General features: G+C 46.1%; 1 protein-coding gene across 1 annotated transcript in view; it reads left to right on the forward strand.

Annotated features, from left to right (window-relative positions):
* Positions 1 to 27106, forward strand: part of LOC134949965 (class I histocompatibility antigen, Gogo-B*0102 alpha chain-like) — a 288485-nt gene that overhangs the window by 10031 nt on the left and 251348 nt on the right. The window contains exon 2 of the mRNA XM_063938645.1: positions 16071 to 16331. Coding sequence (XP_063794715.1) covers positions 16071 to 16331 — 261 coding nt within the window. The remainder of the gene's footprint in view (positions 1 to 16070; positions 16332 to 27106) is intronic.

A 27106-nucleotide genomic window follows, 5' to 3' on the forward strand; every position in this document is an offset into this window, starting at 1 on the left:
GGGGGCGGCATCTCTTGCAAACGGGGTGCAGTTGATGATAGAGGCTATTAGAGATGTGTTGAATATTGCGGATATAACACCTGTTCAGGTTGAGGAGGCTTACTTCACTGACAATAAGAAAGCCTTGCTAACCTTCCCTGCGTCTAAAGAATTAAATTCTATATTTGAGAAAGCATGAGAAAACCCGCAGAAAAAATTCCAGATCCCTAGAAGGGTTCTGGTTGCTTTTCCCCTTCCCTGAGGAGGATAGGAAAAAATTTGAAAACCCACCCATAGTTGTATCCAGACTCTCAAAAAAGGTGGTTTTACCTGTTCCAGGATCTACCGCCTTAAAAGAGCCAGCTGATCGCAAAATTGACACTACGCTCAAATCCATATACACGGCTTCAGGGGCGATACTACGTCCTACTATTGTCTGTGCATGGATTTCCAAAGCTATAGTAAAGTGGTCAGGCACGTTACTTGAGGATTTGGATACAATGGATAAAAGTTATGTGGAATTGTTTTTACGTAACATACAGGATTCTGCAGGATTTATGGTGGAATCCATGAAAGACCTGGGTTCCATGGCTGCAGGGATATCTTCCATGTCCGTCTCAGCTCGTAGGGGACTTTGGCTGCGCCAGTAGTCTGCCGACGCGGAATCCAGCAGAGGTGTGGAGACCCTACCCTACACAGGTCAGGCTCTCTTTAGGGAAGCGTTGGATGCGTGGATTTCCACGGCTACAGCGGGTAAGTTTCCTTTTCTTCCCTCAGCTGCACCTGCTATGAAGAAACCCTTTTCTTCAGCTGCATCTCAGTCCTTTCGGACTGCCAAAGCACGAAAGGCCAAGCCGTCTAACACCTTCTTTAGAGGAGGTCGGCCGAAATTCAAGAAACCTGCTGCAGCAGGTTCCCAGGAACAGAAACCTACTTCTGGTACGCCAAAGTCCTCAGCATGATGGTGGACCGTGTGGCCTGGAGGTGGAACCGGTGGGGGCGAGACTCAGGCATTTCAGTCATGTCTGGGTGTCGTCCAGCCTTAATCCCTGGGTGCAAGATATTGTGTCCCAGGGGTACAGGATGGAATTTCGAGATCTCCCTCATCACCGGTTCTTCAAATCAGGCTTGCCAGCTTTGCTGGCAGACAGGACTATCCTACAGGAAGCCATCCAGAAGTTGGTGGAGGCACAGGTTATTGTACCAGTTCCTCCCCATATACAAAACAAAGGTTACTATTCAAACCTTTTCGTGGTACCAAAACCGGATGGTTCGGTCAGGCCCATTCTGAACTTAAAATCGCTAAACCCCTTCCTAAGGGAGTTCAAGTTCAAAATGGAGTCCCTAAGGGCGGTGATATCAGGTCTGGAGGAGGGGGAATTCCTGGTATCCCTGGATATCAAGGATGCATACCTCCACATTCCGATTTGGCTGCCGCATCAAGCTTATCTCCGATTTGCTCTGTTGGACTGTCATTTTCAATTCCAGGTCCTGCCATTCGGTCTCTCCACAGCAACGAGGGTATTCACCAAGGTGATGGCGGAAATGATGGTTCTCCTCCGCAGGCAGGGGGTGAACATAATTCCATATCTGGATGATCTGCTGATAAAGGCATCGTCCAAGGAGAAGCTGTTACAGTCCATAGTTCTCACGACGCATCTACTCAGGGAACACGGTTGGATCCTGAATCTTCCAAAATCACATTTGGAACCAACCAGGAGGTTGTCTTTTCTGGGAATGATCCTCGACACAGAAGTGCAGAGGGTTTTTCTGACAGAGGAAAAAGTGTTGGTGATACAAACAATGGTCCAGGATGTCCTGAAGCCAGCCCGGGTGTCGGTTCATCAGTGCATTCGCCTTCTGGGGAAGATGGTAGCCTCTTAAGAGGCTCTACAGTAAGGGAGGTTTCATGCTTGGTCCTTCCAACTGGATCTCCTGGACAAGTGGTCGGGATCTCATCTACACATGCACCAGAGAATACGTCTGTCGCCAAAAGCCAGGTTTTCACTCCTCTGGTGGCTACAACTACCTCACCTTCTGGAGGCCTGCAGGTTCGGGATTTAGGACTGGATCCTTCTAACCACGGATGCAAGTCTCAGGGGCTGGGGCGCAGTCACTCAGGGGGAAACCTTCTGAGGAAGGTGGTCAAACCTGGAATCCAGCCTACTGATAAACATTCTGGAACTAAGCCGTTTACAACGGTCTTCTCCAAGCGGCCCATCTTCTGCGAGATCGAGCCATTCAAGTGCAGTCGGACAATGTAACAACAGTGGCTTACATAAACCAACAGGGCGGAACGAAGAGCAGAGCTGCAATGTCAGAGGTAACAAGAATCATCCCCTGGGCAGACAAACACGCGTTGGCTCTGTAAGCAGTCTTCATTCAGGGAGTAGACAACTGGGAAGTGGACTTCCTCAGCAGACACGATCTCTATCCAGGGGAGTGGGGACTCCATCCGGAGGTGTTCACGGAGGTAACAGATCCTTGGGGTGTACCGCAAATAGACATGATGACCTATCGTCTCAACAAGAAGCTTTGGTGTTATTGTTCCAGGTAAAGGGACCCGCAAGCCGTGGCGGTGGACGCCCTAGTGACTCCGTGGGTGTTCCAGTCGGTGTACATGTTTCCTCCACTTCCACTCATTCCAAGAGTTCTAAAACTCATAAGGAGAACAAGAGTTCAAGCGATTCTCATTGCTCCAGACTGGCCAAGAAGGTCTTGGTATGCGGATCTTCTGGATTTACTGCTAGAAGAGCCAAGGCCTCTTCCTCTTTGGGAGGACCTGCTGCAGCAGGGGCCGTTTGCTCATCAAGACTTACCGCGGCTACATTTGACGGCATGGAGGTTGAACGCCAGATATTAGCTCGGAAGGGCATTCCGAACAAGGTTATTCCTACCCTGATATAGGCTAGGAAAGGAGTAACGTCTAAACATTACCATCGTATTTGGTAAAAATATGTATCTTGGTGTGAGTCCAAGAAGTTTCCTACGGTGGAGTTTCAACTGGGATGGTTTCTCCTCTTCCTGCAAGCAGGTGTGGATATGGGCCTGAGGTTGGGATCCGTAAAGGTCCAGATTTCATCCCTATCCATTTTCTTCCAGAAACAGTTGGCTTCCCTCCCGGAGGTTCAGACCTTTTTGAAAGGAGTTCTGCACATCCAGCCTCCCTTTGTGCTGCCAACGGCACCATGGGATCTTAACGTGGTGCTGCAGTTTCTCCAATCGGATTGGTTCGAGCCTCGACAGGAGGTTGAGGTCAAGTTTCTCACATGGAAGGCCGTCACTTTGTTGGCCTTAGCTTCTGCTAGACGTGTGTCGGAGCTGGGGGCTTTGCCTTGTAAGAGCCCCTATTTGATCTTCCATGAAGACAGAGCTGAGCTCTGGACACGTCCGCAGTTCCTTCTGAAGGTTGTGTCGGCATTTCATATCAACCAACCTATTGTGGTGCCAGTTGCTACTGGCTCCTCAATTTCATCAATGTCCTTGGATGTTGTAAGGGCTCTGAAAATCTATGTGAAGAGGACTACTCGTCACAGAAAATTGGACTCTCTGTTTGTCCTGTATGATCCCAAGAAACTTGGGTGTCGTGCTTCTAAGCAGGCGATATCTCGCTGGATCAGGTTCACTATTCAGCATACGTATACTACGGCAGGATTGCAGTGTCCTACGTCTGTTAAGGCCCACTCTACTCGTAAGGTGGTGCCTTCCTGTGCGGCTGCCTGGGGTGTCTCGGCTTTACAGCAATGCCGAGTGGCTACTTGGTCGGGGTCGAACATGTTTGCCAAGTTCTACAAGTTCGATACCTTGGCCGCTGAGGACCTGAAGTTTGGTCAATCAGTTCTGCAGGAGCCTCCGCGCTCTCCCTCCCGTTCTGGGAGCTTTGGTACATCCCCATGGTACTAATGTGAACCCCAGCGTCCTCTAGGGGGTAATTCCAAGTTGATCGCAGCAGGAAATTTTTCAGCAGTTGGGCAAAACCATGTGCCCTGCAGGGGGGGGGCAGATATAACATTTGCAGAAAGGGTTAGATTTGGGTGGGTTATAGGGGGTAATTCCAAGTTGATCGCAGCAGGAAATTTTTTAGCAGTTGGGCAAAACCATGTGCACTGCAGGGGAGGCAGATATAACATGTATAGAGAGAGTTAGATTTGGGTGGGGTGTGTTCAATCTGCAATCTAAATTGCAGTGTAACAATAAAGCAGCCAGTATTTACCCTGCACAGAAACAAAATAACCCACCCAAATCTAACTCTCTCTGCACATGTAATATCTGCCTCCCCTGCAGTGCACATGGTTTTGTCCAACTGCTAAAAAATTTCCTGCTGCGATCAACTTGGAATTACCCCCATAGTGTTTCTGTGCAGGGTAAATACTGGCTGCTTTGTTGTTATACTGCAAATTAGATTGCAGATTGAACACACCACACCCAAATCTAACTCCCTCTGCACATGTTAAATCTGCCTCCCCTGCAGTGCACATGGGGTGTCATTCCGAGTTGTTCGCTCGTAAGCTGCTTTTAGCAGCATTGCACACGCTAAGCCGCCGCCTACTGGGAGTGAATCTTAGCTACTTAAAATTGCGAACGAAAGATTCGCAATATTGCGATAAGACATCTCTGTGCAGTTTCTGAGTAACTCGAGACTTACTCTGCCAGTGCGATCAGTTCAGTGCTTGTCGTTCCTGGTTTGACGTCACAAACACACCCAGCGTTCGCCCAACCACTCCTCCGTTTCTCCAGCCACTCCCGCGTTTTTCCCAGAAACAGTAGCGTTTTTTCACACACACCCATAAAACGTCCAGTTTCCGCCCAGAAACACCCACTTCCTGTCAATCACATTACGATCACCAGAACGAAGAAAAAACCGTGAGTAAAATTCCTAACTGCATAGCAAATTTACTTTGGCGCAGTCGCAGTGCGGACATTGCGCATGCGCACTAAGCGGAAAATCGCTGCGATGCGAAGAAATTTACCGAGCGAACAACTCGGAATGACCCCCATGGTTTTGCCCAACTGCTAAAAAATTCCCTGCTGCAATCAACTTGGAATTACCCCCCAGGACGTAAGAGAAAATAGGATTTTAATTACCTACCGGTAAATCCTTTTCTCGTAGTCCGTAGAGGATGCTGGGCTCCCGCCCAGCGCTTTGTGATCCTGCAGTGGTTACTTAGTTCAGTACTGCTTAGTTCTTGGTTAAGTACTATTTTGTTACTTGGTTAAGTAATATTGGTGGTCATTCCGAGTTGTTCGCTTGCCGTTTTTTGCAACGCAGCGATTAGGTGGAAAATGCACATGCGCATGGTACGCAGCGCACCTGCGCTAAGTAATATAACACAAAACTTAGTAGTTTTACTGGAGCTCGAGCGACATTTTTCAGTCGCTCGAGTGTTCGTTGTTTGATTGACAGGAAGTGGGTGTTTCTGGGCGGCAACTCAGCGTTTTCAGGGAGTTTGCTAAAAAACGCAGGCGTGTCAGGATAAAACGCAGGAGTGGCTGGAGAAACGGGGGAGTGGCTGGCAGAACGCAGGGCGTGTTTGTGACGTCAAAGCAGGAACTAAACTGACTGAGGTGATCGCAAGATAGGAGTAGGTCTGGAGCTACTCAGAAACTGCAAGGAATTATTTAGTAGCAATTCTGCTAATCTTTCGTTTGCAATTCTGCTATGCTAAGATACACTCCCAGAGGGCGGCGGCCTAGCGTGTGCAATGCTGCTAGAAGCAGCTAGCGAGCAAACAACTCGGACTGAGGGCCATTGTTCAGCCGTTGCTGATGTTTCAGGCTGGTTAGCTTGGTTTGCCTTGTATGTGTGAGCTGGTATGAATATCACCACTATCTGTGTAAAATCCTTCTCTCGAAGTTGTCTGTCTCCTCGGGCACAGTTTCTAGACTGAGTCTGGTAGGAGGGGCATAGAGGGAGGAGCCAGTCCACACTCTCAAACTCTTACAGTGCCAGTGGCTCCTAGTGGACCCGTCTATACCCCATGGTACTAATGTGGACCCCAGCATCCTCAACGCACTATGAGAAAAGGATTTACCGGTAGGTAATTAATATCCTATTATTACACTAGAAGATAAATGTACAGGTAATACCGGGCTGTATATTATACATTACTGTACCTGTTATTATTATTACACTATAAGATAAATGTATGTATACAGGTAATACCGGGCTGTATATTATACATTACTGTACCTGTTATTATTATTACACTATAAGATAAATGTATGTATACAGGTAATACCGGGCTGTATATTATACATTACTGTACCTGTTATTATTATTACACTATAAGATAAATGTATGTATACAGGTAATACCGGGCTGTATATTATACATTACTGTACCTGATGTTATTATTACACTATGAGATAAATGTATGTATACAGGTAATACCGGGCTGTATATTATACATTACTGTACCTGTCATTATTATTACACTATAAGATAAATGTATGTATACAGGTAATACCGGGCTGTATATTATACATTACTGTACCTGTTATTATTATTACACTATAAGATAAATGTATGTATACAGGTAATACCGGGCTGTATATTATACATTACTGTACCTGATGTTATTATTACACTATAAGATAAATGTATGTATACAGGTAATACCGGGCTGTATATTATACATTACTGTACCTGTTATTATTATTACACTATAAGATAAATGTATGTATACAGGTAATACCGGGCTGTATATTATACATTACTGTACCTGATGTTATTATTACACTATGAGATAAATGTATGTATACAGGTAATACCGGGCTGTATATTATACATTACTGTACCTGTTATTATTACACTATAAGATAAATGTATGTATACAGGTAATACCGGGCTGTATATTATACATTACTGTACCTGTTATTATTATTACACTATGAGATAAATGTATGTATACAGGTAATACCGGGCTGTATATTATACATTACTGTACCTGTTATTATTATTACACTATAAGATAAATGTATGTATACAGGTAATACCGGGCTGTATATTATACATTACTGTACCTGTTATTATTATTACACTATAAGATAAATGTATGTATACAGGTAATACCGGGATGTATATTATACATTACTGTACCTGTTATTATTATTACACTATAAGATAAATGTATGTATACAGGTAATACCGGCCTGTATATTATACATTACTGTACCTGTTATTATTACACTATAAGATAAATGTATGTATACAGGTAATACCGGGCTGTATATTATACACTACTGTACCTGGTATTATTATTACACTATAAGATAAATGTATGTATACAGGTAATACCGGCCTGTATATTATACATTACTGTACCTGTTATTATTACACTATAAGATAAATGTATGTATACAGGTAATACCGGGCTGTCTATTATACATTACTGTACCTGTTATTATTATTACACTATAAGATAAATGTATGTAACAGGTAATACCGGGCTGTATATTATACATTACTGTACCTGTTATTATTATTACACTATAAGATAAATGTATGTATACAGGTAATACCGGGCTGTATATTATACATTACTGTACCTGATGTTATTATTACACTATAAGATAAATGTATGTATTATATACAGGTAATACCGGGCTGTATATTATACATTACTGTACCTGATGTTATTATTACACTATAAGATAAATGTATGTATACAGGTAATACCGGGCTGTGTATTATACATTACTGTACCTGTTATTATTATTACACTATAAGATAAATGTATGTATACAGGTAATACTGGGCTGTATATTATACATTACTGTACCTGTTATTATTACACTATGAGATAAATGTATGTATACAGGTAATACCGGGCTGTATATTATACATTACTGTACCTGATGTTATTATTACACTATAAGATAAATGTATGTATACAGGTAATACCGGGCTGTATATTATACATTACTGTACCTGATGTTATTATTACACTATAAGATAAATGTATGTATACAGATAATACCGGGATGTATATTATACATTACTGTACCTGTTATTATTATTACACTATGAGATAAATGTATGTATACAGGTAATACCGGGCTGTATATTATACATTACTGTACCTGTTATTATTATTATTACACTATAAGATAAATGTATGTATACAGGTAATACCGGGCTGCATATTATACATTACTATACCTGTTATTATTATTACACTATGAGATAAATGTATGTATACAGGTAATACCGGGCTGTATATTATACATTACTGTACCTGTTATTATTATTACACTATAAGATAAATGTATGTATACAGGTAATACCGGGCTGTATATTATACATTACTGTACCTGTTGTTATTATTATTACACTATAAGATAAATTTATGTATACAGGTAATACCGGGCTGTATATTATACATTACTGTACCTGTTATTATTATTATTACACTAGAAGATAAATGTATGTATACAGGTAATACCGGGCTGTGTATTATACATTACTATACCTGTTATTATTATTACACTATAAGATAAATGTATGTATACAGGTAATACCGGGGTGTATATTATACATTACTGTACCTGTTATTATTATTACACTATAAGATAAATGTATGTATACAGGTAATACCGGGCTGTATATTATACATTACTGTACCTGTTATTATTATTACACTATAAGATAAATGTATGTATACAGGTAATACCGGGCTGTATATTATACATTACTGTACCTGTTGTTATTATTATTACACTATAAGATAAATTTATGTATACAGGTAATACCGGGCTGTATATTATACATTACTGTACCTGTTATTATTATTATTACACTATAAGATAAATGTATGTATACAGGTAATACCGGGCTGTATATTATACATTACTGTACCTGTTATTATTATTACACTATAAGATAAATGTATGTATACAGGTAATACCGGGCTGTGTATTATACATTACTGTACCTGTTATTATTATTACACTATAAGATAAATGTATGTATACAGGTAATACCGGGCTGTGTATTATACATTACTATACCTGTTATTATTATTACACTATAAGATAAATGTATGTATACAGGTAATACCGGGGTGTATATTATACATTACTGTACCTGTTATTATTATTACACTATAAGATAAATGTATGTATACAGGTAATACCGGGCTGTATATTACACATTACTGTACCTGTTATTATTATTACACTATAAGATAAATGTATGTATACAGGTAATACCGGGCTGTATATTATACATTACTGTACCTGTTATTATTATTACACTATAAGATAAATGTATGTATACAGGTAATACCGGGCTGTATATTACACATTACTATACCTGTTATTATTATTACACTATAAGATAAATGTATGTATACAGGTAATACCGGGCTGTATATTATACATTACTATACCTGTTATTATTAGAGATGAGCGGGTTCGGTTTCTTTGAATCCGAACCCGCACGAACTTCACTTTTTTTTTCACGGGTCCGAGCGACTCGGATCTTCCCGCCTTGCTCGGTTAACCCGAGCGCGCCCGAACGTCATCATGACGCTGTCGGATTCTCGCGAGACTCGGATTCTATATAAGGAGCCGCGCGTCGCCGCCATTTTCACACGTGCATTGAGATTGATAGGGAGAGGACGTGGCTGGCGTCCTCTCCATTAGAATAGATTAGAAGAGAGAGAGAGAGAGAGAGATTGTGCAGACAGAGTTTACCACAGTGACCAGTGCAGTTGTTGTTAAGTTAACTTTTATTTAATATATCCGTTCTCTGCTATATCCGTTCTCTGCCTGAAAAAAACGATACACAGCAGTCACACAGTGTGACTCAGTCTGTGTGCACTCAGCTCAGCCCAGTGTGCTGCACATCAATGTATAAAAGCTTATAATAATTGTGGGGGAGACTGGGGAGCACTGCAGGTTGTTATAGCAGGAGCCAGGAGTACATAATATTATATTAATTTAAAATTAAACAGTGCACACTTTTGCTGCAGGAGTGCCACTGCCAGTGTGACTAGTGGTGACCAGTGCCTGACCACCAGTATAGTAGTATATTGTTGTATACTATCTCTTTATCAACCAGTCTATATTAGCAGCAGACACAGTACAGTGCGGTAGTTCACGGCTGTGGCTACCTCTGTGTCGGCAGTCGGCACACGGCAGGCAGTCCGTCCATCCATAATTGTATAATTATATACCACCTAACCGTGGTATTTTTTTTTCTTTCTTTATACCGTCGTCATAGTCATACTAGTTGTTACGAGTATACTACTATCTCTTTATCAACCAGTGTACAGTGCGGTAGTTCACGGCTGTGGCTACCTCTGTGTCGGCAGTCGGCAGGCAGTCCGTCCATCCATAATTGTATTATTATAATATATACCACCTAACCGTGGTTTTTTTTTCATTCTTTATACCGTCATAGTGTCATACTAGTTGTTACGAGTATACTACTATCTCTTTATCAACCAGTGTACAGTGCGGTAGTTCACGGCTGTGGCTACCTCTGTGTCGGCAGTCGGCAGGCAGTCCGTCCATCCATAATTGTATTATAATATATACCACCTAACCGTGTTTTTTTTTTCATTCTTTATACCGTCATAGTGTCATACTAGTTGTTACGAGTATTCTACTATCTCTTTATCAACCAGTGTACAGTGCGGTAGTTCACGGCTGTGGCTACCTCTGTGTCGGCAGTCGGCAGGCAGTCCGTCCATCCATAATTGTATTATAATATATACCACCTAACCGTGGTTTTTTTTTCATTCTTTATACCGTCATAGTCAGTCATACTAGTTGTTACGAGTATACTACTATCTCTTTATCAACCAGTGTACAGTGCGGTAGTTCACGGCTGTGGCTACCTCTGTGTCGGAACTCGGCAGGCAGTCCGTCCATCCATAATTGTATTACAATATATACCACCTAACCGTGGTTTTTTTTTCATTCTTTATACCGTCATAGTCAGTCATACTAGTTGTTACGAGTATACTACTATCTCTTTATCAACCAGTGTACAGTGCGGTAGTTCACGGCTGTGGCTACCTCTGTGTCGGCACTCGGCAGGCAGTCCGTCCATCCATAATTGTATTACAATATATACCACCTAACCGTGGTTTTTTTATACCACCTAACCGTGGCAGTCCGTCCATAATTGTATACTAGTATCCAATCCATCCATCTCCATTGTTTACCTGAGGTGCCTTTTAGTTCTGCCTATAAAATATGGAGAACAAAAAAGTTGAGGTTCCAAAATTAGGGAAAGATCAAGATCCACTTCCACCTCGTGCTGAAGCTGCTGCCACTAGTCATGGCCGAGACGATGAAATGCCAGCAACGTCGTCTGCCAAGGCCGATGCCCAATGTCATAGTACAGAGCATGTCAAATCCAAAACACCAAATATCAGAAAAAAAAGGACTCCAAAACCTAAAATAAAATTGTCGGAGGAGAAGCGTAAACTTGCCAATATGCCATTTACCACACGGAGTGGCAAGGAACGGCTGAGGCCCTGGCCTATGTTCATGGCTAGTGGTTCAGCTTCACATGAGGATGGAAGCACTCAGCCTCTCGCTAGAAAACTGAAAAGACTCAAGCTGGCAAAAGCACCGCAAAGAACTGTGCGTTCTTTGAAATCCCAAATCCACAAGGAGAGTCCAATTGTGTCGTTTGCGATGCCTGACCTTCCCAACACTGGACGTGAAGAGCATGCGCCTTCCACTATTTGCATGCCCCCTGCAAGTGCTGGAAGGAGCACCCGCAGTCCAGTTCCTGATAGTCAGATTGAAGATGTCAGTGTTGAAGTACACCAGGATGAGGAGGATATGGGTGTTGCTGGCGCTGGGGAGGAAATTGACCAGAAGGATTCTGATGGTGAGGTGGTTTGTTTAAGTCAGGCACCCGGGGAGACACCTGTTGTCCGTGGGAGGAATATGGCCGTTGACATGCCAGGTGAAAATACCAAAAAAATCAGCTCTTCGGTGTGGAGGTATTTCACCAGAAATGCGGACAACAGGTGTCAAGCCGTGTGTTCCCTTTGTCAAGCTGTAATAAGTAGGGGTAAGGACGTTAACCACCTCGGAACATCCTCCCTTATACGTCACCTGCAGCGCATTCATAATAAGTCAGTGACAAGTTCAAAAACTTTGGGTGACAGCGGAAGCAGTCCACTGACCAGTAAATCCCTTCCTCTTGTAACCAAGCTCACGCAAACCACCCCACCAACTCCCTCAGTGTCAATTTCCTCCTTCCCCAGGAATGCCAATAGTCCTGCAGGCCATGTCACTGGCAAGTCTGACGAGTCCTCTCCTGCCTGGGATTCCTCCGATGCATCCTTGCGTGTAACGCCTACTGCTGCTGGCGCTGCTGTTGTTGCCGCTGGGAGTCGATGGTCATCCCAGAGGGGAAGTCGTAAGCCCACTTGTACTACTTCCAGTAAGCAATTGACTGTTCAACAGTCCTTTGCGAGGAAGATGAAATATCACAGCAGTCATCCTACTGCAAAGCGGATAACTGAGTCCTTGACAACTATGTTGGTGTTAGACGTGCGTCCGGTATCCGCCGTTAGTTCACAGGGAACTAGACAATTTATTGAGGCAGTGTGCCCCCGTTACCAAATACCATCTAGGTTCCACTTCTCTAGGCAGGCGATACCGAGAATGTACACGGACGTCAGAAAAAGACTCACCAGTGTCCTAAAAAATGCAGTTGTACCCAATGTCCACTTAACCACGGACATGTGGACAAGTGGAGCAGAGCAGGGTCAGGACTATATGACTGTGACAGCCCACTGGGTAGATGTATGGACTCCCGCCGCAAGAACAGCAGCGGCGGCACCAGTAGCAGCATCTCGCAAACGCCAACTCTTTCCTAGGCAGGCTACGCTTTGTATCACCGCTTTCCAGAATACGCACACAGCTGAAAACCTCTTACGGCAACTGAGGAAGATCATCGCGGAATGGCTTACCCCAATTGGACTCTCCTGTGGATTTGTGGCATCGGACAACGCCAGCAATATTGTGTGTGCATTAAATATGGGCAAATTCCAGCACGTCCCATGTTTTGCACATACCTTGAATTTGGTGGTGCAGAATTTTTTAAAAAACGACAGGGGCGTGCAAGAGATGCTGTCGGTGGCCAGAAAAATTGCGGGACACTTTCGGCGTACAGGCACCACGTACAGAAGACTGGAGCACCACCAAAAACTACTGAACCTGCCCTGCCATCATCTGAAGCAAGAAGTGGTAACGAGGTGGAATTCAACCCTCTATATGCTTCAGAGGTTGGAGGAGCAGCAAAAGGCCATTCAAGCCTATACAATTGAGCACGATATAGGAGATGGAATGCACCTGTCTCAAGTGCAGTGGAGAATGATTTCAACGTTGTGCAAGGTTCTGATGCCCTTTGAACTTGCCACACGTGAAGTCAGTTCAGACACTGCCAGCCTGAGTCAGGTCATTCCCCTCATCAGGCTTTTGCAGAAGAAGCTGGAGGCATTGAAGAAGGAGCTAACACGGAGCGATTCCGCTAGGCATGTGGGACTTGTGGATGCAGCCCTTAATTCGCTTAACAAGGATTCACGGGTGGTCAATCTGTTGAAATCAGAGCACTACATTTTGGCCACCGTGCTCGATCCTAGATTTAAAGCCTACCTTGGATCTCTCTTTCCGGCAGACACAGGTCTGCTGGGGTTGAAAGACCTGCTGGTGACAAAATTGTCAAGTCAAGCGGAACGCGACCTGTCAACATCTCCTCCTTCACATTCTCCCGCAACTGGGGGTGCGAGGAAAAGGCTCAGAATTCCGAGCCCACCCGCTGGCGGTGATGCAGGGCAGTCTGGAGCGACTGCTGATGCTGACATCTGGTCCGGACTGAAGGACCTGACAACGATTACGGACATGTCGTCTACTGTCACTGCATATGATTCTCTCAACATTGATAGAATGGTGGAGGATTATATGAGTGACCGCATCCAAGTAGGCACGTCACACAGTCCGTACTTATACTGGCAGGAAAAAGAGGCAATTTGGAGGCCCTTGCACAAACTGGCTTTATTCTACCTAAGTTGCCCTCCCACAAGTGTGTACTCCGAAAGAGTGTTTAGTGCCGCCGCTCACCTTGTCAGCAATCGGCGTACGAGGTTACATCCAGAAAATGTGGAGAAGATGATGTTCATTAAAATGAATTATAATCAATTCCTCCGCGGAGACATTGACCAGCAGCAATTGCCTCCACAAAGTACACAGGGAGCTGAGATGGTGGATTCCAGTGGGGACGAATTGATAATCTGTGAGGAGGGGGATGTACACGGTGATATATCGGAGGGTGAAGATGAGGTGGACATCTTGCCTCTGTAGAGCCAGTTTGTGCAAGGAGAGATTAATTGCTTCTTTTTTGGGGGGGGTCCAAACCAACCCGTCATATCAGTCACAGTCGTGTGGCAGACCCTGTCACTGAAATGATGGGTTGGTTAAAGTGTGCATGTCCTGTTTTGTTTATACAACATAAGGGTGGGTGGGAGGGCCCAAGGATAATTCCATCTTGCACCTCTTTTTTCTTTTCTTTTTCTTTGCATCATGTGCTGATTGGGGAGGGTTTTTTGGAAGGGACATCCTGCGTGACACTGCAGTGCCACTCCTAGATGGGCCCGGTGTTTGTGTCGGCCACTAGGGTCGCTAATCTTACTCACACAGCTACCTCATTGCGCCTCTTTTTTTCTTTGCGTCATGTGCTGTTTGGGGAGGGTTTTTTGGAAGGGACATCCTGCGTGACACTGCAGTGCCACTCCTAGATGTGCCCGGTGTTTGTGTCGGCCACTAGGGTCGCTAATCTTACTCACACAGTCAGCTACCTCATTGCGCCTCTTTTTTTCTTTGCGTCATGTGCTGTTTGGGGAGGGTTTTTTGGAAGGGCCATCCTGCGTGACACTGCAGTGCCACTCCTAGATGGGCCCGGTGTTTGTGTCGGCCACTAGGGTCGCTAATCTTACTCACACAGCTACCTCATTGCGCCTCTTTTTTTCTTTGCGTCATGTGCTGTTTGGGGAGGGTTTTTTGGAAGGGACATCCTGCGTGACACTGCAGTGCCACTCCTAGATGGGCCCGGTGTTTGTGTCGGCCACTAGGGTCGCTTATCTTACTCACACAGCGACCTCGGTGCAAATTTTAGGACTAAAAATAATATTGTGAGGTGTGAGGTATTCAGAATAGACTGAAAATGAGTGTAAATTATGGTTTTTGAGGTTAATAATACTTTGGGATCAAAATGACCCCCAAATTCTATGATTTAAGCTGTTTTTTAGTGTTTTTGGAAAAAAACACCCGAATCCAAAACACACCCGAATCCGACAAAAATAATTCGGTGAGGTTTTGCCAAAACGCGTTCGAACCCAAAACACGGCCGCGGAACCGAACCCAAAACCAAAACACAAAACCCGAAAAATTTCAGGCGCTCATCTCTAGTTATTATTATTACACTATAAGATAAATGTATGTATACAGGTAATACCGGGCTGTATATTATACATTACTGTACCTGTTATTATTATTACACTATAAGATAAATGTATGTATACAGGTAATACCGGGCTGTATATTACACATTACTGTACCTGTTATTATTATTACACTATAAGATAAATGTATGTATACAGGTAATACCGGGCTGTATATTATACATTACTGTACCTGTTATTATTATTACACTATAATATAAATGTATGTATACAGGTAATACCGGGCTGTATATTATACATTACTGTACCTGTTATTATTATTACACTATAAGATAAATGTATGTATACAGGTAATACCGGGCTGTATATTATACATTACTGTACCTGTTGTTATTATTACACTATAAGATAAATGTATGTATACAGGTAATACCGGGCTGTATATTATACATTACTGTACCTGTTGTTATTATTATTACACTATAAGATAAATTTATGTATACAGGTAATACCGGGCTGTATATTATACATTACTGCACCTGTTATTATTATTACACTATAAGATAAATGTATGTATACAGGTAATACCGGGCTGTATATTATACACTACTGTACCTGTGTATAATATGTGTGATATATAACAGTCTCTGTGTCTCTCAGACAGTCACACGCTGCGGTATTATCATACGGGGGTCTCAGATAAAGGATCGGGGCTGCCGGAGTACTCTGAAGTTGCATATGTGGATGATCAGCAGATTACACATTATAGCAGCGACTCTCGTCACTTCCAACCTGTGGCTTCGTGGATGAGTAATGAGGAACCGGAGTACTGGGAGATACAGACACAGATTGGTAGATTCCATGAGGCTGTATGCAAGCACAATGTGAGGACAGTGATGAGTCGCTTCAACCAGACTGGAGGTGAGAAACACACTGCACTGTATACACACACTCACACACACACTACACTGTATACACACACATACACACACACACACACACACACACACACACACACACACACACACACACACCACACTGTATACATGTATACACACACACACACACACACACACACACACACACACACTACACTGTAAACACACACACACACACACCACACTGTATACATGTATACACACACACACACACACACACACACACACACACACACACACACACACACATTGCACTGTATATACACACACACATTGCACTGTATACATAAACACATATCATATATACTACAGTGTATGTACACATACACACTACACTGTATACAGATGGAGCCACATTTATCTTGGCTTCTCTGCTGCACCTAGGCACACCATGGTTTATTAGCATAAAGGGGGGGTACTCACGGAGCGATCGCTGCTTAAAATCTAAGCAATCTGACTAGATTGCTTAGATTTTAAGCAAGATCTCTGAGTGTGTACCCCCTACAGCGATAGCGATGCGCAGCCCCGCGCATCGCTTTCGCTGGTGCTAGATTGGCCTGCCATGCAGGCCAATCTAGCAGGTCGCTCATTTCACCCGCTGGGTGAAATGAGCGGCCCCCCCGTCTCCCCCCGCACGCTCAGCACACATCTCTCCCACATCGGCCCGTGAATACGGGGCTTAAGCCCTCCATCTATTGTTCTCAGCTGCTATACAATACAGAGAACAATACATCAGGGGATTAAGTCATTACAGCAGGGGATTAAGTCTGACTGCCCTGGCTCAGTTAATCCTATTAAATGCCAATATAAATATGTCTCCATCTGTATATACACGACACACACTGCATACACACTATGGGCCTGATCAGAGATGGATGCAGATGTGGCCGCATTCGCCCTTCTATGACTTTATGTAGCTGCCGCTACAGAGCCACCCCCTGGAGTGTGTAAGGACGGAGACGCCACCCTGAGCGTCTGTAGATGGTGTAACACCGCCCGCTGAGTCTTCAAACTCCACAATCAAACGCACCATGGAAACTGGCACCAGCCTCATGGCAGGGGAGGATTCTGGGTATGGTTTCCTGTGTGACTGAGCATCTGTGTACACAAACACTTCCATAACATAACACCCCTGTGCATCTCTGAAGCCACCACCTAGTCGCTGACCAGTCATTGCACAGCCACCTCCCAGTCACTGACCAGTCATTGCACAGTCACTGACCAGTCACTGACCAGTGATTGCACAGCCACCTCCCAGTCACTGACCAGTCATTGCACAGCCACCTCCCAGTCACTGACCAGTGATTGCACAGCCACCTCCCAGTCACTGACCAGTCATTGCACAGCCACCTCCCAGTCACTGACCAGTCATTGCACAGCCACCTCCCAGTCACTGACCAGTCATTGCACAGCCACCTCCCAGTCACTGACCAGTCATTGCACAGTCACCTCCCAGTCACTGACCAGTCATTGCACAGTCACCTCCCAGTCACTGACCAGTCATTGCACAGTCACCTCCTAGTCACTGACCAGTCATTGCACAGTCACCTCCCAGTCACTGACCAGTCATTGCACAGTCACCTCCCAGTCACTGACCAGTCATTGCACAGTCACCTCCCAGTCATTGCACAGCCACCTCCCAGTCACTGACCAGTCATTGCACAGTCACCTCCCAGTCACTGACCAGTCATTGCACAGTCACCTCCCAGTCACTGACCAGTCATTGCACAGTCACCTCCCAGTCATTGCACAGTCACCTCCCAGTCACTGACCAGTCATTGCACAGTCACCTCCCAGTCACTGACCAGTCATTGCACAGCCACCTCCCAGTCACTGACCAGTCATTGCACAGTCACCTCCCAGTCATTGCACAGTCACCTCCCAGTCACTGACCAGTCATTGCACAGCCACCTCCTAGTCACTGACCAGTCATTGCACAGTCACCTCCCAGTCACTGACCAGTCATTGCACAGTCACTTCCCAGTCACTGACCAGTCATTGCACAGCCACCTCCCTGTCATTGCACAGCCACCTCCTAGTCACTGACCAGTCATTGCACAGTCACCTCCCAGTCACTGACCAGTCATTGCACAGTCATCTCCCAGTCACTGACCAGTCATTGCACAGTCACCTCCCAGTCACTGACCAGTCATTGCACAGCCACCTCCCAGTCACTGACCAGTCATTGCACAGCCACCTCCTAGTCACTGACCAGTCATTGCACAGTCACCTCCCAGTCACTGACCAGTCATTGCACAGTCACCTCCTAGTCACTGACCAGTCATTGCACAGTCACCTCCCAGTCACTGACCAGTCATTGCACAGTCACCTCCCAGTCACTGACCAGTCATTGCACAGTCACCTCCCAGTCACTGACCAGTCATTGCACAGTCACCTCCCAGTCACTGACCAGTCATTGCACAGTCACCTCCCAGTCACTGACCAGTCATTGCACAGTCACCTCCCAGTCACTGACCAGTCATTGCACAGTCACCTCCCAGTCACTGACCAGTCATTGCACAGTCACCTCCCAGTCACTGACCAGTCATTGCACAGCCACCTCCCAGTTACCATGCAGTCACCTCCCAGTCACTCACAGTCACCTCCCAGCCACCTCCCAGGAACGCCTAGCAGCATATTTCCAAGACAAGACATCACAATACCATGCCTCCCAATGGCAGCAGTGCCTCTGTACTTACACTCGGGGGGTATTATACTGTACTATACACTGTAGGAGGTATTTTTACTAAAGTGCGGATTTTTAGAATTGGTGATTTTTCCCATAGCAACCAATCATATTCTACTTATCATTTATCCTCACCATCTAGAAGATAATAGCTCGAATCTGATTGGTCGCTTTGAGCAAAATCTCCACTTCTAAAAACCTGCACTTTAGTAAATATATCCCTAGGAGTTTTTAGTGATTTTTGTGCACATGCTGTAGCAACACATTGCTCAACCATATGAGTATCAGCTCTGCGTGTTACTCTGAGCCTGACCCTATGTAACACGTGTACTGTGCCTGTCATCCCCTTCCACCACATTCCCTGTCATCCTATTACTCCCCAGTCCTGTGTAATTACTGCCTGCTCCCACCTGTAGGCGCTGCGTGCTGCTCTGAGCCTGGTCCTATGTAACACACGTGTACTGTGCCTGTCATCCCCTACCAGCTCATTCCCTGTCATCCTATTACTCCCCAGTCCTGTGTAATTACTGCCTGCTCCCACCTGTAGGCGCTGTGTGCTGCTCTGAGCCTGGTCCTATGTAACACACGTGTACTGTGCCTGTCATCCCCTTCCACCACATGCCCTGTCATCCTATTACTCCCCAGTCCTGTGTAATTACTGCCTGCTCCCACCTGTAGGCGCTGCGTGCTGCTCTGATCCTGGTCCTATGTAACACACGTGTACTGTGCCTGTCATCCCCTACCAGCTCATTCCCTGTCATCCTGTTACTCCCCAGTCCTGTGTAATTACTACCTGCTCCCACCTGTAGGTGCTGCGTGCTGCTCTGAGCCTGGTCCTATGTAACACACGTGTACTGTGCCTGTCATCCCCTACCAGCTCATTCCCTGTCATCCTATTACTCCCCAGTCCTGTGTAATTACTGCCCGCTCCCACCTGTAGGCGCTGTGTGCTGCTCTGAGCCTGGTCCTATGTAACACACGTGTACTGTGCCTGTCATCCCCTACCAGCTCATTCCCTGTCATCCCATTACTCCCCAGTCCTGTGTAATTACTGCCTGCTCCCACCTGTAGGCGCTGTGTGCTGCTCTGAGCCTGGTCCTATGTAACACACGTGTACTGTGCCTATCATCCCCTACCAGCTCATTCCCTGTCATCCTATTACTCCCCAGTCCTGTGTAATTACTGCCCGCTCCCACCTGTAGGCGCTGTGTGCTGCTCTGAGCCTGGTCCTATGTAACACACGTGTACTGTGCCTGTCATCCCCTACCAGCTCATTCCCTGTCATCCTATTACTCCCCAGTCCTGTGTAATTACTGCCTGCTCCCACCTGTAGGCGCTGTGTGCTGCTCTGAGCCTGGTCCTATGTAACACACGTGTACTGTGCCTGTCATCCCCTACCAGCTCATTCCCTGTCATCTTATTACTCCCCAGTCCTGTGTAATTACTGCCTGCTCCCACCTGTAGGCGCTGTGTGCTGCTCTGAGCCTGGTCCTATGTAACACACGTGTACTGTGCCTGTCATCCCCTACCAGCTCATTCCCTGTCATCCTATTACTCCCCAGTCCTGTGTAATTACTGCCTGCTCCCACCTGTAGGCGCTGTGTGCTGCTCTGAGCCTGGTCCTATGTAACACACGTGTACTGTGCCTGTCATCCCCTACCAGCTCATTCCCTGTCATCCCATTACTCCCCAGTCCTGTGTAATTACTGCCTGCTCCCACCTGTAGGCGCTGTGTGCTGCTCTGAGCCTGGTCCTATGTAACACACGTGTACTGTGCCTGTCATCCCCTACCAGCTCATTCCCTGTCATCTTATTACTCCCCAGTCCTGTGTAATTACTGCCTGCTCCCACCTGTAGGCGCTGCGTGCTGCTCTGAGCCTGGTCCTATGTAACACACGTGTACTGTGCCTGTCATCCCCTACCAGCTCATTCCCTGTCATCCTATTACTCCCCAGTCCTGTGTAATTACTGCCCGCTCCCACCTGTAGGCGCTGTGTGCTGCTCTGAGCCTGGTCCTATGTAACACACGTGTACTGTGCCTGTCATCCCCTACCAGCTCATTCCCTGTCATCCTATTACTCCCCAGTCCTGTGTAATTACTACCTGCTCCCACCTGTAGGTGCTGCGTGCTGCTCTGAGCCTGGTCCTATGTAACACACGTGTACTGTGCCTGTCATCCCCTACCAGCTCATTCCCTGTCATCCTATTACTCCCCAGTCCTGTGTAATTACTGCCTGCTCCCACCTGTAGGCGCTGTGTGCTGCTCTGAGCCTGGTCCTATGTAACACACGTGTACTGTGCCTATCATCCCCTACCAGCTCATTCCCTGTCATCCTATTACTCCCCAGTCCTGTGTAATTACTGCCTGCTCCCACCTGTAGGTGCTGTGTGCTGCTCTGAGCCTGGTCCTATGTAACACACGTGTACTGTGCCTGTCATCCCCTACCAGCTCATTCCCTGTCATCCTATTACTCCCCAGTCCTGTGTAATTACTGCCTGCTCCCACCTGTAGGCGCTGCGTGCTGCTCTGAGCCTGGTCCTATGTAACACACGTGTACTGTGCCTGTCATCCCCTACCAGCTCATTCCCTGTCATCCTATTACTCCCCAGTCCTGTGTAATTACTGCCTGCTCCCACCTGTAGGTGCTGCGTGCTGCTCTGAGCCTGGTCCTATGTAACACACGTGTACTGTGCCTGTCATCCCCTACCAGCTCATTCCCTGTCATCCTATTACTCCCCAGTCCTGTGTAATTACTGCCTGCTCCCACCTGTAGGCGCTGCGTGCTGCTCTGAGCCTGGTCCTATGTAACACACGTGTACTGTGCCTGTCATCTCCTACCAGCTCATTCCCTGTCATCTTATTACTCCCCAGTCCTGTGTAATTACTGCCTGCTCCCACCTGTAGGCGCTGTGTGCTGCTCTGAGCCTGGTCCTATGTAACACACGTGTACTGTGCCTGTCATCCCCTACCAGCTCATTCCCTGTCATCCTATTACTCCCCAGTCCTGTGTAATTACTGCCTGCTCCCACCTGTAGGCGCTGCGTGCTGCTCTGAGCCTGGTCCTATGTAACACACGTGTACTGTGCCTGTCATCCCCTACCAGCTCATTCCCTGTCATCCTATTACTCCCCAGTCCTGTGTAATTACTGCCCGCTCCCACCTGTAGGCGCTGTGTGCTGCTCTGAGCCTGGTCCTATGTAACACACGTGTACTGTGCCTGTCATCCCCTACCAGCTCATTCCCTGTCATCCTATTACTCCCCAGTCCTGTGTAATTACTACCTGCTCCCACCTGTAGGTGCTGCGTGCTGCTCTGAGCCTGGTCCTATGTAACACACGTGTACTGTGCCTGTCATCCCCTACCAGCTCATTCCCTGTCATCCTATTACTCCCCAGTCCTGTGTAATTACTGCCTGCTCCCACCTGTAGGCGCTGTGTGCTGCTCTGAGCCTGGTCCTATGTAACACACGTGTACTGTGCCTATCATCCCCTACCAGCTCATTCCCTGTCATCCTATTACTCCCCAGTCCTGTGTAATTACTGCCTGCTCCCACCTGTAGGTGCTGTGTGCTGCTCTGAGCCTGGTCCTATGTAACACACGTGTACTGTGCCTGTCATCCCCTACCAGCTCATTCCCTGTCATCCTATTACTCCCCAGTCCGGTGTAATTACTGCCTGCTCCCACCTGTAGGCGCTGCGTGCTGCTCTGAGCCTGGTCCTATGTAACACACGTGTACTGTGCCTGTCATCCCCTACCAGCTCATTCCCTGTCATCCTATTACTCCCCAGTCCTGTGTAATTACTGCCTGCTCCCACCTGTAGGTGCTGCGTGCTGCTCTGAGCCTGGTCCTATGTAACACACGTGTACTGTGCCTGTCATCCCCTACCAGCTCATTCCCTGTCATCCTATTACTCCCCAGTCCTGTGTAATTACTGCCTGCTCCCACCTGTAGGCGCTGCGTGCTGCTCTGAGCCTGGTCCTATGTAACACACGTGTACTGTGCCTGTCATCCCCTACCAGCTCATTCCCTGTCATCCTATTACTCCCCAGTCCTGTGTAATTACTGCCTGCTCCCACCTGTAGGTGCTGCGTGCTGCTCTGAGCCTGGTCCTATGTAACACACGTGTACTGTGCCTGTCATCCCCTACCAGCTCATTCCCTGTCATCCTATTACTCCCCAGTCCTGTGTAATTACTGCCTGCTCCCACCTGTAGGTGCTGTGTGCTGCTCTGAGCCTGGTCCTATGTAACACACGTGTACTGTGCCTGTCATCCCCTACCAGCTCATTCCCTGTCATCCTCTTACTCCCCAGTCCTGTGTAATTACTGCCTGCTCCCACCTGTAGGCGCTGCGTGCTGCTCTGAGCCTGGTCCTATGTAACACACGTGTACTGTGCCTGTCATCCCCTACCAGCTCATTCCCTGTCATCCTATTACTCCCCAGTCCTGTGTAATTACTGCCTGCTCCCACCTGTAGGTGCTGTGGCCATCTTTAGCCCTCTGGGATAACACCGCTCCTACATGTAGGAAGATTGCCCGAAGGCGTGACCATGACAACCAAGATAAAAGTCAATGATGTTTATTAGACAAACTCCATGCAACACAGCAGTAATAAAAGAGAAACGTAAAATCTGCAGTAATATAACACAGTTCCTTGGTACTACAGGATGGCAATGGCCACAGGGCTGTGGTAGTATGAGACAGTTCTTATTATCTTCTAGATGGAAAGTCCTTACCAGACCCGACTGTAGTAATGGAGATAGCCCAGGATCATACCAGCTGATGTTCCATGGGAAGCTGGGCTGCTGTAGATAAAGTGGCTGCTGTGGGTACTGGTTAGAACCAGACAGATGTAGACACGGAGTGGATACTGGATGGAACCAGCCAAATGATAAATGAAGCTTGAGAGCGATGAAATATAAATGATATATGGAGCTTGAGAGCGGTGAAATAATAATACCGGTGGTAAATGGAAATCTGCAGAAATGGTACCGGCACTTTAAGAAGAGCTGATCTCTGCTGGAAGCTAAGTGCTGGAAGCAGGTGAATCTGTAGCTGGAAACAGATGAGTCCCAGAGGACTGGAGAGTCAGGCTGCACTGTAGGTGGTAGACTGGAGCGGATCTCTTTAGTGGAAGCTTGGAGACAGGAACTGGAACCTGGAAAACAACTACAGGAGAGAGACAGACTGGAACTAGGTTTGACAACCAAAGCACTGACGCCTTCCTTGCTCAGGCACAGAATACTTATACCTGCAGCAAGGAAGGGATTGGCTAGGCAATTATGCAGATTTTAGTGGAGCAGCGGATTGGTGGAAATTGACCAGGTGACAGAATCCAACATGGCTGCGCCCATGTAGTCACTTGGAGGGAAAGTTGGTTTGGTAATCCATGTGGAAATTTAGCAGCAATGGCGGCGCCGGCCACAGAGGACAGGAGACGCCAGACTGATGACTGCACACTAGAACCACGCGGACGACAGCGGAGGCTGCGGCTGACATGAGGCGCCACTCTGATATCCTGTATACTGGAACACAGGAACGGCGGCGGAGGCCGCGGAGGAAGGGAGACGCCATTCAGGAAGTAAACATGGCGCCGCTGTGACAGCGTCTCAGGGTGACAGGAGAGGGAAGCAGAATGTGGACATCAGTATTACAGATGAAATCCGGCCCTGGAACGCTGAGCCAGCCTCAGGAGACATCTAAAAGGCAAGTAATGGCGTCCAGATACCCGGATCGTGACAGCGTGTACTGTGCCTGTCATCCCCTACCAGCTCATTCCCTGTCATCCTATTACTCCCCAGTCCTGTGTAATTACTGCCTGCTCCCACCTGTAGGCGCTGCGTGCTGCTCTGAGCCTGGTCCTATGTAACACACGTGTACTGTGCCTGTCATCCCCTACCAGCTCATTCCCTGTCATCCTTGATAAAGCTAAATATTTATCTTATTTAAAACCCTTTAAGAGGCCTAAGAACACTGTACGCTATTGACGTATGGAGTACCGTAAGGGTACGCACGTTGCGTAGCAATCGCTTAGCCGAGGTCGAGACGCTCCAGCGTCACGTTCGCTCACGGCCAAGAGATCACAGGCAGGCACGCTATTGGCTGCTGACTAACGTAATGGTTCGCTATAGCGTAGCGGACGCTCGGGACCACGATGAGATCACCAGCGGCGCAGACGCTCACAATGTTAAACCTTTATATCTAAACCATAAACAATGTAATATGCAGTAAAACCTTAGTGCAGAGATAGGGTGTAGATGCAACACAGTGTAACCTTATTAACTTAAAAGCTGTTTGAGCGTCACCGACGCTCTGTGAATACTTAACACTATAATAAATACACAACTACCGGGCTTAGGGTCTAACGCCTTATATGAATGTTATACTTGCAAAAAGAATAATACAGTACAAGTCATACACTACAATATAACATAGACTAACTAACCAGGTAACTACACAGGAAATACAATACAATACTATTACGTTTAAGAGAATACGAGAGAAAGAGGAGAAGAGAGAGAGATATATGGCTCACAATAACTAGAAAGACAATATGATTGCGGAGAAAACTTACGCACAAAGGGGAACGATCGCATGCGCCTCTGGACATCCAGCTCCCGATTATCAGCAATGAGAACCGTTGAAGAGTGAGAGCTGGATGTGATCGGCTTGTCTATTTATGCCCCACACACAATACAATTCAATGGTCCCTACAATCTCATTGTTCATTGGACACAGGAATTCCTCCTCGCATTATAACAAAAGGTCATAGGTTGATTCATACAGGTGGGCTGTGACAATTTCCAACTGCTCAGGTGGGTGGGAAACTGGGTTTCCCGCCGCATGGATAAGTAAGTGCAAATAATAGTAAATGGACATAAACTTCTTATGTCCATAACTATTCGCACGAGCGATTAATTCGCTTCAAACCAACACCGGAATATTGCTAATTAAATATTCTTCCGATGGATACTAAACACCACAGTATTACTCCTGTCTGACCCTTCGTATCAAACAAAGAGGGATTTCTCTGTCCATGAACATGCTATATTAACTAAACTTTCAGAATCTATCAAAGGGACCATGATCTACAAAATACATTATATAGTGAAAATATGTAACGATTGAGTCGCACGCTACGAACACATAAACTCTACCGTAAATGCACATACCGTGCGGGTGCCCGCTACAGCGAGTATGCGCACGCACGGGAGAGCGCACGCATGCGCAGCGCGGACCTGTATGAGGTGCAAATATGGCAGTGTGCATCGTGATATTTTTCTGACTTTGACAGTCCACCCTTTGGCAGTCAACAATAACTGCCACTTCCTAAAACATTTCAAAACGAGAAAAATATATGTCAGGGGTTAATACATTTACATGGTTGGGTAGGGGAGGAGAGGAGAAGGTAGGAAAAGGGTATGACCTAGTGAGATAGCAGAAGCATGTGTGTATGAATCCGTGTTTGGGGGTCATGTATCATCGTGCCGTACGTGTTTTAAATCAAGCTTCGAGGTATTGCGAAGTATACATTTGAATTCCTTCTTATCCCGTGGTACGGGTCTGTGGATGGGCTGTCAAACTTTACCGAGCTCTTTTCGGCTGTGGTTGTAACAAAATGGGGAGCACATTTTAGTTGATGATACATGAATGGGGGAATATGTGATTGCTGATATCTGTGCCTGTATTCCCTATCGACTATGTGTGTAATTACCTGGAGGTTGTAGAGATGAAGAAAAGACATAATTACGGTAAATGCAGTGGTATTCTATGTCAGGTTAATGAACATTTGTCGGTTGAAGTCGTGTTCGGTGTCTGTTGAATGCAGTCTTCTTTGTGCTTTTGCCAAAAGGCGTGTGGGCAAAAAGCTTTGTCAATGTCCATAGACTTACAAAAGTGTTGGGCTAGCGTAATTTTAAAATTTCTAGGGAAACTGGGGGTCTATGGCATAGTTCATCAAATATCTGTGTATAAGGTTGTCAAAACTTCTTCTTTAATCCATCCGTTGTCTGTATACAGGGTCATCAAATTCCTCGTCAAACGTAGGTCTTGTTACCTTGGAGAAACCGGAA

This window comes from Pseudophryne corroboree, chromosome 8 (genome assembly GCF_028390025.1).
Source record: "Pseudophryne corroboree isolate aPseCor3 chromosome 8, aPseCor3.hap2, whole genome shotgun sequence".
NCBI lineage: Eukaryota > Metazoa > Chordata > Amphibia > Anura > Myobatrachidae > Pseudophryne > Pseudophryne corroboree.